General features: G+C 38.6%; 1 protein-coding gene across 2 annotated transcripts in view; it reads left to right on the plus strand.

The window, feature by feature from the left end:
- large1 (LARGE xylosyl- and glucuronyltransferase 1) overlaps positions 1-13729 on the plus strand; it is a 94292-nt gene that overhangs the window by 66035 nt on the left and 14528 nt on the right. For both annotated transcript variants that reach the window (XM_006633491.3, XM_069192337.1), the window contains 4 exons: positions 7783-7887; positions 9986-10098; positions 11925-12050; positions 13404-13559. In XM_006633491.3, coding sequence (XP_006633554.1) covers positions 7783-7887; positions 9986-10098; positions 11925-12050; positions 13404-13559 — 500 coding nt within the window. The remainder of the gene's footprint in view (positions 1-7782; positions 7888-9985; positions 10099-11924; positions 12051-13403; positions 13560-13729) is intronic.

Below are 13729 nucleotides of genomic sequence, written 5' to 3' on the forward strand. Positions count from 1 at the left end.
GGACAGATGTGAATTTAAAGGATAAAGAAGGCTGAATATACAGTAGTAGTTAATTCAAATTATGAACAGTGAGCAGAACAAGAGAACGTTACTGGAAAATCGTTAAAAGCTGGATTCATAGGAACATAGTTTGGCTATCCCTCACAGTCAAGGGTGGTTATCTTCCATGAGCCGGAAGGACCAATACAGGATATGCACCCACTCAGACAGGTTGAGCAGGTGTTCTCGGGGCCAGTACTTTTTGATTATTTCACTTTGCTCTCTCATTCTGACACCTTTTGATCTCAAAGTACTGGGCTTCTTCCAGTTCTTCCTCCATCTGCTTCAGTCAAGGGCCATAATCGCCCAGGAGTTGATATCAGTCGCTTATCTCCTGATCTGATTGCCATGGCTAAGATGGGAGAAGCAGAACCTCTTTGGAACTCTGGATTCTGACATCTGGGCAAAATTTAATGAGCAACCCAGCAGAGGTGATGGTAGATGATTCTAGTTTCTGTACTTATGCTGCCTACCTGAGAGAGAATCTGTCTCCAACTTGATACATTAAGTATTCTGCAAGCAGTGCTGATGATGTGATTTTCAATCCTTTTAAATGTCTCTTGTATATTGTCCATCTTTAGTACTCGTACATGAAGGTAGAAATGATGACTGCACAGTAGTCTATCGGTTTGGTTTCAGCTTTTATGTCATGATCCACAAATTTTCGCTTCCTCAGGCAGCAAAAAGCTGCACTTGGAGATTTCAGGGCATGCTGGATTTCTTTGCTAATACTGATCTTCAGTGAAAGATACCTCCCAAGAAAGAAGGACTGTAGATTCTGTTTTTCCAATTATACTGTATACTCTTGCCCTGCTCACGTCTTGTGAGTCCAAATCATTGGTGCTGTGGTGTGTGCATTTTCAAATTCCCTTTCAAAAGTTTCATTTTCTCATACAGTATGTCTCAGTCACTGTATTGACTATTTGGACTATACTCTAATACAAACTATAGTCACAGCTCTTGTTTCTTCCAAGCGGGTATTCATCCTTTACTCAGCTGTGGATTTTGAAATCCTTCTCCATGGGCAGCAGGCAGCAGGCAGATCTGCTCAAAGCACATGCTGCAGCATCATCAGCATATTGGAATTCAGATTCTTGCGACCATTTGTGCAATACAACAATAAGAGGCAAAAATAAAAGTTTAAAATACAGCCCATCATATACAGTATAAATCATGGTTGTTAAGGCAGCACGATAAGCTTTTTAAGACAAGCTTTATATATCTTTTTCCAGCCTAAGATGTGCAAAATGCTTACTATTTGAGGAAAAAAAAGTCCATCTTAATTAAAATACCTTTGTACTCATAAAGGAATATTGAAACAACGAAGAACCTTGACATCTAGATATTAGATTATCAGTTAATTATTTGAGTTAGATTGTGGCACAGCCAGAGGCAGAGATGATTAATCTTCCTGCTCTGGCTGTCTGTACTGCATGACTCCAAGCCCCTTCGTAATCACTCACTGGGGTAGGGGGTCTTGGCTGTGCAAAGCTGTAGACTAGAGACTTGTTTAAGAAATCTCTTTCTTCAGATGATGAGTCCTTTTCACTCGATGTGCAGAACTCAGATGTGAAGAATGACTGAGGTATTTGGATGAAAAATCTTATTTTGAACCACATTTGAAGACTAAAAGTCTCAAAGGTTTTCATGGAGGACAGAACAGAAGTGCCTTTGTAGAAGGCTTAAAGGAAGGCACCTAAGGAGAGTGAAAGCATTGGAGGACTATGGTGTGATAGTACTGTTAATTAAATTAACATAACGTGAACTATAATTCTTCTCCTTTAACCTTAATGGTTCGATGAGACTGACAATGCTTGAATGAACAAGGTAACAAATATAAAAAAACTGCTTAATAGACTACAATGGAAACTAAAGACCAGGTATTCTTTACACCTACTGTATATTGTGTGGCAAATGGAAAAAGAATCACAAAAAACTAGAAGTGATTCTTTTTTGCTTACATTTTGATGTAGGCCCTTTCTGTGTTTGTTTTTTTCTTTAGGTATCTGATTTAATAAATCCATTATTAGTGTTTAGTGAAGTTTTTTATAAAAAAGTCTCTTTTAAACTCAAAATCATAAAACAGGGTGGCACTGTGGTGCAGAGATCAACATTGCTGCCTCGCAGTACTGGGGCCCTGGGTTCAGTTCCTGGAGTACTGGCTGTGTGGAGTTTGTTCTCCCTTTGTTCTTCCAGGTGCTCCAGTCTCCTCCCACAGTCCAAAGACAGGCTGAAAGGTTACCTACTGTACATTAAGAAGAGAATGTGACTAGAGAGTTGAAAGTTACATCCTAGTCCTAGCCAAGGGTGGTGGTGGTGGTGGTGGTGATGATGATGATTAACAATAATACAAGCTTAGCAAATGTGCAGAATTAATTGTAATGAACCCTTTTCCTAATGACTAATTGTAATTTGCATAGCTTAATAAACTGAGCTGCCTACACCACAGAGGATTTTTCCTAACTGAATGTTTTATATTTATACATATTTAACTGGCAGTATGTGAATAAAAAAAATCAGATGCTTAATTTGTTTAAATAATTCATTTTAGACTATCTAATTTGCACACCTGCATTGATTAGTTTTAAAACAGAATTAAAATCAGTGAATAAGATTACCAATCAGTCATTTGTGACTTGAAAAGGAAAACCGCTAATTGCCTACACATACAAACTTGCAAGTGCTCACACAGAAATTACCTGTGTTTTCTAATAGCATATGGCTAGACTTTTGCTATTAACTACTGTAAGAAGAGTACAGATTTATTTTTTCTTAGACCGTCATTAGAGAAGTTGGGGATTAATACTGTTCTCATTTTTAAAATTGTCGCAGTAAATGGTGTCACATCTGTCTGTGCAAAAAAAATTCCAAAGGCATCTAACTGAAAAAGTGCCTATGGATTCCTAGATTCCTTCTGAAGTCGGTCTGTCTTACAGGTTTTCAAAAACACACATCGTCAGCTGTGCTTCATTGCTCTTACTTGCCTACTTGCATTTAAAAAAAAAATGAGCTCTCGGTTTTCACCGTTTGAAAGTTGATGTTGATGCAAAAAGTAATCTTCAGTTTCTTCCTGAAAAGTTTCTCAGTTTCAAATAAGTTATTTAACTTCAGAAGCAAGCCAAACCCTGACAGTGCATTTCCCGCTCGATTACGAGTTAGAAGAAAATGCATTATGATTCTCTGAAAGCTGTGACAAAGATAATGAGCAAGCAAAATCTCCGATGCCAGCTAGCAAGTCCTCAGAAATCTGCTTCCCCTGCTGTGCATCTTCTATTCAGACAAAGAGCTTCTGAAACATTGAAAATAATGAGAAAAATAGTTTATAGCGAATTAACGGGTTATCTGTCTTTGACTGGATTCCAGAACTATGCAATCGAACGATTGTAGAGAAGACTTAAAGTTGATAAGGAAGTATGAGAAAATTGCAAGCCAGGCTAGAAAAAAAAAGGGATCAGCAGATCTGTCAGAACTATTTGTCTTTTGCTAAACTACAGGTTTTACAGTGCCTTACAAGAGAGATGGCATCAATTTTTAGGAATAATGCATATCTCGTAGGTCGCAGCAAGTTTGCAGGGGCCTTGGAAGTCACGACAGTTACTACGATGCTGAAAGGTTGAAAGATCTTGGCTAATTAATGTCCACCCTAGCCTGGTGATTTCCGGCCAAATGTGCAGTGCCTCTATGGGCAATCCCAGTCACTGTTAGCTGGTGGTGTGAGCCAGGCTGTCTCTGCTGATGCGTGGGGCATAGGTCTCATCATACACTGTGAGTGAGCTCTGTTACTGCCTGAGGTGCTCTGGGAGCACTAAAGCTTTTTTTAGTGATTTTAGAAGCAAACAACTTCACACTTTAATACACAGTTCACTGCTGTGTTTCTGTTCCTTTCAGTAAGAATTACACGTTTACTGTCCCCCAAAGTTATTTTTACAGTATCTCATATGTGCTTTGCTTTAATGCTTTCCAAAAGTTTCACATTGCCAAGGCAGTCTTCAATATCAGTTGTCATACCAGTACTTAGTTGAATGACTTTTTAGTTTTCTCTATTTCTCTGTAGCTGCTAGATGTACATAACAATGGAAAGAACTTGTTTTCTGGGGCCAGTCCTGTCACAATCATGTTCTTTACGGAAAGTTTCTCTGTCAGAACAAAGACAGGGAAGACAGTGTTGAGAAACAAATGCTTAATGAAGTTGGAGTCTGCAATCTGGGAGGCTCCTTTTTCAGATTAATTTTTGATGTTTTATTATACATAAGTTTGTCAAACTTGATAAACATGTTAACGTGTCATCTTGGGACCAGGCGTGCGTTATTTTAGACAGTCAGGGCAATGGGTGGGACTTCATATCGAATGGCCCTTCAGGTCTTCGACTTGAAGTCCAGTCTTTCTGTGTCGGTGTTGACATTTTCTTTTCATCTCCCTGCTGTAGGGTAATTGCTGGGATTACTGTCCTGTTCTTTTCTGTATGATGTTTGCTACAGAGCAGTCAAATCAACTGGCAGCAGCATCCTCCATTGGCTTCTTTTTTTCACAGGACTCAGCATTTCAGATCTTGCAGTAGAGGAACGTTCTTCAATTCACTAGGATTAACAAGCAGTACCTTTTCATTTCATTTATAACTGCTGCCTGCAGCTTCTTATTTAATTGTTCTTGTTTTTTTTTCATTCTGTGCATAATGGAGCCCAAACAGCATGAATATTACACACAAATATTCAGCCTGTGTATTTATTGCCCTTTTTTCTTTTGCCTCAGATTGATTCCTGTTTAGTATCCCCTGACACCCTTCTCCTGAAATAATATGAAAAACACAAACACACAGACACACTCACACCAGGGCCAATTTTCCCAGAAGTCAGTTAACTTCCCATTATGCTGTTGGACTGTGGGAGGAAACCGGAGCACCTGGAGGAAACCCAAGCAAACGCAGGGAACATACAAACTCCACACACACAGCACCCCGTAAGGTGAAACTGGGGCCCAAGGTAGCAATGATAGCCACTTTGCTACCCATAAAAAAACATATTTAAAACAATTTTAATATTGTGCATCGTAAAACAATGCATATTTCATGTGGGCTATTAGGTTAATTAAAAGGTGACAAGTCTAACTACCAAACAGACTAGAATTGGCCAAATGTTTTCCCCTTATTTTTAATCATTCTCATGTTAAAAAAAAAACATTTCCAAGAATACCACTTACTACACATGCAGAATTCTTAAGGGAAGTTTGTGTGAAAACAATTCTTCCATGAAGTTAACTTCACCTTTACTTGAACTACCGTTTTGATATAAATCTCCTTTTAATGCCCAAGACGGTGCTAAAGTTTTCTGTTCACATATCTGAATGAGCAGTTTCTAAAAAGCAGAAAATGAATGGCTCCTGAAACGGAGATGTTCAACTTGCCTCTTTTTACCTGGGTTTGAATCGAGGTGCCTGAGTGGAGGCCCTCAAAACCCTTCTAGAATATTCTTGAATTTAAGATAAACTTTCAAAAGGTTAAATGTGTCAATAGTAAAAATAGATTTTGAGGTGAAAAAAAAGAAAAAAAGTTTTTCTTTTGCTTTAACTTTTTTGCCAGTTATTTTAAATGCAAACTTTTGTAGCTTTGAAATTATTTCATTCAGTTCTGTACTGTTAAAATTAATTGTTGCAATGAACAGTGCTGTACATGTGACTGTTTTTGAGACTGTTTGCATTAATGTGAAGCAGTGATAATTTCAGGAAATGGGAATAAACTTCACTTATTCCTACTTTTGTTACCTGTTCTATATTTCCCCAATTTGTTCTGACCCAAAGCGGCATGAGAATGTTCATCATGGCGAAATAATTGCTGGGAACAACCTTTCCCTCCTCTCTCAATTAAAAGAGGGTTCACTTTTGGCTCCTTAATTGTCACACTCTCCTGTCACCTTGAGAGTACAGCCGAGAAGTTGTTTTTAAATTATTTAAAGGCTGTCTGCCTAGAGCTGCCTGGTCCATGAGACACTCATTAATCTTCCTTACAGCTTTCATTAAACCGTTGTCCGCCCCCTCCCTCTTTATCTCCCTCTGTTGCGCTCCCTCCCTTTCTAACCACTTCCACCTCCCCACTTTTCATCTCTTTCTTTGCTCCCCCTTCTTTGCTTTCTAGCCTTTTCTCTTTTTGCAGTTGGGAGTTTGTTTTTCCTCTTTGCCTGTCTGAGCCGCTCAGCTGTTTCTCCTGCTCTCCAACTTAACAGGACAGAACAAATAGAAACAGTGACATCTAGTGAGGATTTCATGACCTTCTCTTACGCTTCAAGCAAAGTACCAGGCTAAGACTTACAATAATTAATCATCATAATTCCTTACACTTCCATAGCTCTTTTCTGGACACTCCCCTCAAAGTGCTTTACAGGTAATGGGGACTCTCCTCCACCACCAATGTACAGCCCCACCTGGATGATGCATCGGCAGCCATGGTGTGCCAGAACGCTCACCACAGACCAGGTCTCAGTGGGGAGGCGAGCAGAGTGATTAAGCCAATCAATAACTGGGGATTATTAGGAGGTCATGATTGGTAAAGGCCAATGGGAAATTTGGCCCGAACACCAGGGTAACACCCCTAATGAAACACCCTGGAGTTTTTAATGACCACAGAGAGTCAAGACCTCGGCTTTAAATCTCATCCAAAGGATGGCACCTTTTTACAGTCACTATTCTGTGGCATTAGGACCCACACAGACCGTAGGGTGAACGCCCCCCTACCGGCCCTACTTACACCTCTTCCAGCAGCAACCTTAGTTTTTCCAAGGAGGTGTCCCATCCAGGTACTGACCAGGCTCACACCTGCTGAGCTTTAGTGGGCTGCCAGATGTGACTTGCAGGGTGATATGGCTCCTGCTGCTATTAGAAACATTTCTTGCATTTGTGTATAGCTTTTCTTGTCAAAGACTTCCAAAGCACTTGTATCAGGAATTCTAAAATGTGTCAGTTGAATTGGTCTCAGAAACTACCTCCAGTAAAAAATGGAATAGAAAAATGTTTCATAATTATTACTTTGTTACTGTAGTGACAGGGTTTGGCTGAAAATTCATAAAAATGTTTTTCCTAATTAATGAGTGCTAATTGAGTGATTATCTAGTAAGTAGTAAGTGATAATTGAGTGTTAGATTGTTGATTTTGTGCACTCAAAGAAATCTTTGGCTTAATTGCAGATATCTTGGGTAAGTTTCTGCGATACCCTGCGGAGCAGTGGCCTAAACTGAGCGTGTACAGTATTTAACTACTTTAAAGGAAAATGCAGTTTGAAATAATACATACTGAGAGCCTGCAAACTTAATATTTGTTTATCTGATTTGTAGATTATCAGGTTAGTAGATCAGCAGCTTATTTGCAAAACAGTTTTGTGAAAAATCTCATTTTGTTTAGTCTTCCTCTGTGATGGAAGTAATTGACCAAGAAGAAGAATGTGTCTTCGGCACTACGGGGAAATAGTTCAGAAGCTCCTACATTCCACGCTTGTTGCTTCTGGATATTCCCTCCACTTTGGCTGAGCACAGTCTCAGGGCTGTGTTTTATATTTAGTGAATGTGGGCCTTTGTTTGCTAAACAAAGTGAACTCATTGCTCCTTACCTTATAACACTGAGAAAACCAAGGGCTATGTAGGTCATAAAAAAGGCTCTTAGGTGCAATTCAGTCAAGACAAGAAGTTAAGGACTTCCCTAGATGGCCCCTCTGTACATCTGTCCCTCCTGCAGCAGGGCTCATTTTCCTTGTCCTCACAGGCCAGCAGGTGCTGGGCTTGGTAGAGAACCAGAGCGACTGGTACCTGGGAAACCTGTGGAAGAACCATCGCCCCTGGCCGGCTCTGGGGAGAGGGTTTAACACCGGTGAGTAACCTCTTCTGTTGGTGAAATGGGTCAAGCAGAGCCAGGACTCCCAGTAGTCTAAGAGACAAAATATACTGTACAGTATATAGTAACATAAGGGTTATCAACACAAGAGAGCAGAGGCTTTAATCTGCTGTGATACACAAAACGTTTATTTAAAAGATGCTGCAGTTCAGCTGGTTTTTAACTTGTGGTCAGGCGGGCTATGATGCACAGAGGCAGATGTGAGCCCTGAGTTAGAATGGTAGCAATTAAATTCATGCTGGTTAAAATCTGCTAACGACTTGTTTTCCAATCTCATCACAGCATTAAAATTTGCAGTTTTTTTTTCTTTTTTTTAGATAATTTTTCTCACCTTTTTTAATTCTGATGTTCACCATTACTAATGTACAGTAAATTATTTCCCCTTCAATAAACACCCTCTGTGATAGGTGTTGTACAAGTTCTTGAACTGATTCTAAAAAAACCTTAAGAATTAACAAACTTAAAGTGACTATTTTATCAGGTAGTCATTTACTGAATAAAACGGAGTGTAATATTCAGTTGTTTCAATCAAGTTAATGAATAAAAGTAAGTTTAAATATAGCAGAAAATACACATTGCCCAAGACAGCTACAATAATACCATACATTGATTGAAAATAAAAATATACAGTATACATCTAATTACAACAATAATTCTTTATATGTCCTTCATAATTATAGTTGAAGGTGTGATTTTTTCTGCTTAATTCATTCTGAATGCATAAATAAATGATTTGAAGTAATCATAAATTCTTAAAAACACCATGTTTCAAAGGCTCAACAGCTGAAATTTTGCTTTGTTACTTTTAAAAAATTAATAGTTTCTTGTTCCTTTGCAGTTGACATGCAGATGCAGCTCCCTACATACCTCAATATGTATTCATAACTTGTTCCATGTATATTCATGTTTTTTAATTTCTTTTTTGAGGTTGTGGAACTGCCACATTGTTTTATTTAATATCTTCCCGGTCTAGATTTGCTGTTTTTATGACTCTTTATAAAAAGCTTTCCAGCTACAACCCTTGTCCTGCACAAGGAGAATAAGGGCTTGTGATCATGCTCCTCTGATATGATATCTGGTTAGAGCTATATGTCTTTTTGATGTTCTGCAAGCTCCGCTGTACCTCACAAGAGAGTTAGTGCAGACTCGAGACATTTGCTGTTTGTTTCTTTATGATCCTAGCCTGGTACATCCCAGATGCCTCTGTTGTAATCAAAGCCAAGAGGAAAATGACCTGGTACATCCCAGAAGCCTCTGTTGTAATCAAAGCCAAGAGGAAAATGGCCTGGTACATCCCAGAATCCTCTGTTGTAATCAAAGCCGAGAGGAAAATGGCCTGGTACATCCCAGAATCCTCTGTTGTAAGCAAAGCCAAGAGGAAAATGGCCTGGAACATACCAGAAACAAGTGTGGGAATAAGTTAAAAGTTAGAAGTTAGTTAGAAGAATCTTCTAAATGGCATTTTTAATTGATTCAGATCTTATGATGAGTGAAGGGACATATTGCTAAGAACTTAAACCAGTCTAAAGATTTGCCACCAGAATGCTAGTTCTTGCGACATGCATTATTTAGGCTCTTGACTCCTAACTTCAAAATCGTGCTTCAATACTTCAAACATGAAATTAAAATATTTGCTTTTTCAGTTCATTAGTTCTTATATTTGTGATTTAATCACCCCTTGTTACTTGAAAGTGAAGTATCATTGCAGTTTTTTGCTTCATCTCCATTTGAAGGTAGCTAATTCTTAGGGTGGCCCTAATTTCAACTGAACTCCTACAGTGAGACAGCTCTCAGTTCTGAATGTCCAATTTTGCTCTCAGCATTTTTAACCTAATTTCTGAATGTACTCCCTTTAACTGAGGGAGTTATGAGGGTGCTATATTCTCACTGTCAGAATCTATAAATACAGTAATTAAACATTCCTAACCCAACCCATAGTTAAACCTGTTGCTAATAATCCAGTATTCCATGTGTTGTCTCTCTTCTCCATCACCCCAGTTGTCTACTAGTTCCTCAGAGTACCAGCTGTGGTCCCCTGAAGGTGGCCTCACAGCCTGTCTTTTCTGTCCCACAGGGGTGATTCTTCTCCTCTTGGACCGGCTCAGGAAGCTTAAATGGGAGCAGATGTGGAGACTGACAGCAGAGAGGGAGCTGATGAGCATGCTGTCTACTTCCTTGGCTGATCAGGTCTGAATGGACTTCTTTTTTACAGAAATCTTTTTTAGAATGCTTACAGATTTAGGAATATAAGAATAGTTACAAACACGAGGAGGCCATTCTACCCAGATGATTGGTGATTAGTAGCTAAGTGATAGAAAATCTGATCCAACCATTTCTTGAAAGAAGCCAAGATAAGACCTTCAACAACATGACATGTTTTATACTCCCAAAATACTTTGGGTAAAGAAATACATACCTCTTGTGGGTTTTAAATGCTCTTTACTGTAAAGTACTGTAGTTTCTACTGGTCCTCTGGTTTAAGTCACTGTTGATTCTGGTGAAGTTCACTCGATTGGTTTGGTTAGATTTATTTGGAACATATTTCTCTCATTGTCTGCTTTTTCAAGACTAAGAAGGTTCAGTTCCCTTTGACTGTCAGTGATTTGTCCTTGTGTTTAATGGAAAGCAGTAGAAGCTAAATCAAGATCAAACATAACTGTATATCCTGGGCATGGTAGAAACAATAAATACTGTACATTGGGGAGACTTAAATGCAGTTATTTTCACTTCTGTGTTGGTGTTGAACGTTCCAGAAACCAAGACAATGGTTATAGATTTGCAAATCACATTCCTACCTTTTATCCTGCACAGTTGGGTACTAATTGGATAATAAAATTCAGTTATACTGGCTTCATTTTAAGATGACATTTAATTGAACACTTTCATTCATTCAATATTTTAACGCTAGAACCTTCCAGAGAATCACTTTCTGCTTTCTTTTACCATTTGCAGTTCCTTCTCCCCACATACTGTAACTGCTTTCACCTGAGAAATCAAGCATTTATTTTTAAATGCATTTATTATTTGGGGCACAACTTTTAAAAGTGATATTTTCAGTGTATTATTCTATACTTAATGCTTGGTGGCCTTATAATTTTCCAGACTTGCTTCTCATTTGCAAGGAATTTACTCAGAATTAAAATCCATGAAAATGAGAAATGATGATACATACTGCACACACACAGTTGTCATGCATAGAAAGTAATTTAAAATAAAATATTCTGTATCCTGAGAAAATTGTTTAAAATTACCATACCACACAATAATTTGGCAACATGCCACTGTAATTTAAATAATTTAACTAAGCAAATTGCTAAAAAAGCAATTCAATCATGCACTACTGTCCCCAGTAGCTACTTAAAAGCAGCCCCTTCTGTAAGCAACTAGATCTTAGGACTGTATGCTGAACTGTGATTCTTCATTGATGCTCCACAACGTCTTGTGAGAATGTGCTCTCCTATCTGCAGTTTTCTGTTGAGTTGTACTCATTGCTTTGTGTGCATATTTACATAACGTACAAATATGTCTGTACATTTCCTTATGGAAAGCTTTAACTTTGAACCTGGCAAACCACACAAACAGATACAGGTATACGGCTGCCTGTTATGATTTGAATGGACAGGTACAGCTTCTTTAAAACAACAAATGCAGTATTTATGCCAAGATTCTTTGTTTTACCTTTGCATGCCTTATGGAGGATGAGCTTCTTTTGCATGTGTTTTTTAGAAAATGATACATTACAAGTGTTATACTGTGCCTGTGGTATATCTACACTATTATATGTGTTAACTACTCCTGTTAAGTAGTACTATTAAAAGTACATGAAGTAATTTCCTATTACACATAAAAGTAACAAATTGTAATACATTTCCCTAAGTGGAATTGTGACTGAAATACACATAGGTTTTCTTTCATTTTTGAGTGATTCATACCTAGTTTGATGTGACATTAAACAATTAATCCTCCTGCGTGCCCTGGGTGGAACCTGCCTCTAAATGATCTCTGTTTTTCAGGATATTTTCAATGCAGTGATTAAGCAAAACCCATTTCTGGTGTACCAGCTGCCTTGTTTCTGGAATGTGCAGCTGTCTGACCACACCCGCTCTGAGAAGTGTTATAAAGATGTCTCCGACCTCAAGGTAGGTTACCCCCCCCCACTGAAAACAGAAAGCGAAAACATTTCTGCTTTTCAGCTCTTCATCTCTTACCTTGCAGTTTCGGAGGAAGAGCAGTTCCAGGCCTTTTCTCACTTCAAAACCACTACAGTGACCTTAAGTGGCAAAATCGTGTTACTGCATAACTTATATACTTGATCCGTCAAAGAATTGCAATGTTCTTAAGAGTTTAGAGTGAGAAGCTGTGTCGTTGTGCAGGCTGACAAAGGAATAGCTACAGTAGAAGTTCACTGAAAAGAAAAAAAATGGCATTTGACTCTTTTTCTCTTCAGCATGGAAGGAACTTCTGATTGGCATGACAGCAACTTTGCTAATATGAACAAATATTATTGATGCAGGTTGTTAATGTTGCAGAATTTTAATTTTATATCCTGGGACCCCATTCTTTGTAGTTCAATCTGTCAAACAAGCTATCTTTTATCTCACCTTCTCACTTGAGTCAGTTGAGGTAGCCAAGCCATTGTATTGTAAACTAAAACGAAACCAATTGCAGTTAAATCAGCCGCCTTTGAGCATCAGTAGAGGTGACAGGATATACAGTTCTGTAAGACTACACTAAATGATAAAAACGTGAGAGGAAGAGCTGAAAGGAGAAGTATACACACTCTGAGAGTGTTTCCTCTTTCATGACCAGGACTACAGATCGATAGGTAATTTGAGCACTAAAGAGACTGGCTTTGGACATTCAGTAAGGGACAGTTGCTTTTGTAGCTGTGGAAATAATAAATTTCCATTTTTGGCATCCACCAAGCTATATCTCTCATTTTGTTTAGTGATGCGCTCTTCTGAATATGGAAGATGGTTAATTTAACACATTCAGGGAGTGCTTTGTCTTTTATCGGATTACCTGCGGGTTCCTTCTTTCCCTATGCATTTGAGCATCAGTTAAAGAATGACTTTTAGTTTTCTTTGTCAATAAAGAGCAGTAATTTTATTTTCCTAAGAGATTTGTCAATATCTATATATATATACAGTAATAGCAGACAGTAGTGTATGTGCATTGGTGTAAATAGGTATTTTTATTTTGTATGTTTTGGTGCCTTGTTTTCACGTTGTTACAGTTTTGTGTCAGAGAGGGTAAGCTGCTGAAAATTAAATTTGCTTGGCTACCAAGCTAGTGGCAGAAATCGATTTTGATATCAGATTATTTATATCTTTTAAATCCCCCTTTATTTAATTCTTCACACTCCCATTTTGTGACACTGCTATGTTTGAGTTTTACAGCTCCGTGTCGGTGAATGTCCGTGTTACCGAATCGTTTATTTTGGAGACCCTTTCGTGTGTCCTGACAATAAGATGTTGCTCACTTCCCTTTAGGTGATACACTGGAACTCCCCCAAAAAGCTGCGAGTGAAGAACAAGCATGTGGAGTTCTTCCGCAATCTCTACTTGACCTTCCTGGAGTATGATGGCAATCTGCTGCGCAGGGAGCTTTTCGGCTGCCCCAGTGAAGCTGACCTCAACAGTGAGAATGTAGGTAGTGTGACTATGGGCAGCTTGCAGAGAGAAAACTCTTCATACTAGTTTTTATAGTAATCACGTTGTCCATTGTTGCCTGACTGTTTTAATGACAATGCCCCTGTACCTTTCCTCTCACCCAGTACATATAGTCACAGTATTGCACTAATACACACTGTCGCTCC

Source organism: Lepisosteus oculatus, chromosome 7 (assembly GCF_040954835.1).
Source record: "Lepisosteus oculatus isolate fLepOcu1 chromosome 7, fLepOcu1.hap2, whole genome shotgun sequence".
NCBI lineage: Eukaryota > Metazoa > Chordata > Actinopteri > Semionotiformes > Lepisosteidae > Lepisosteus > Lepisosteus oculatus.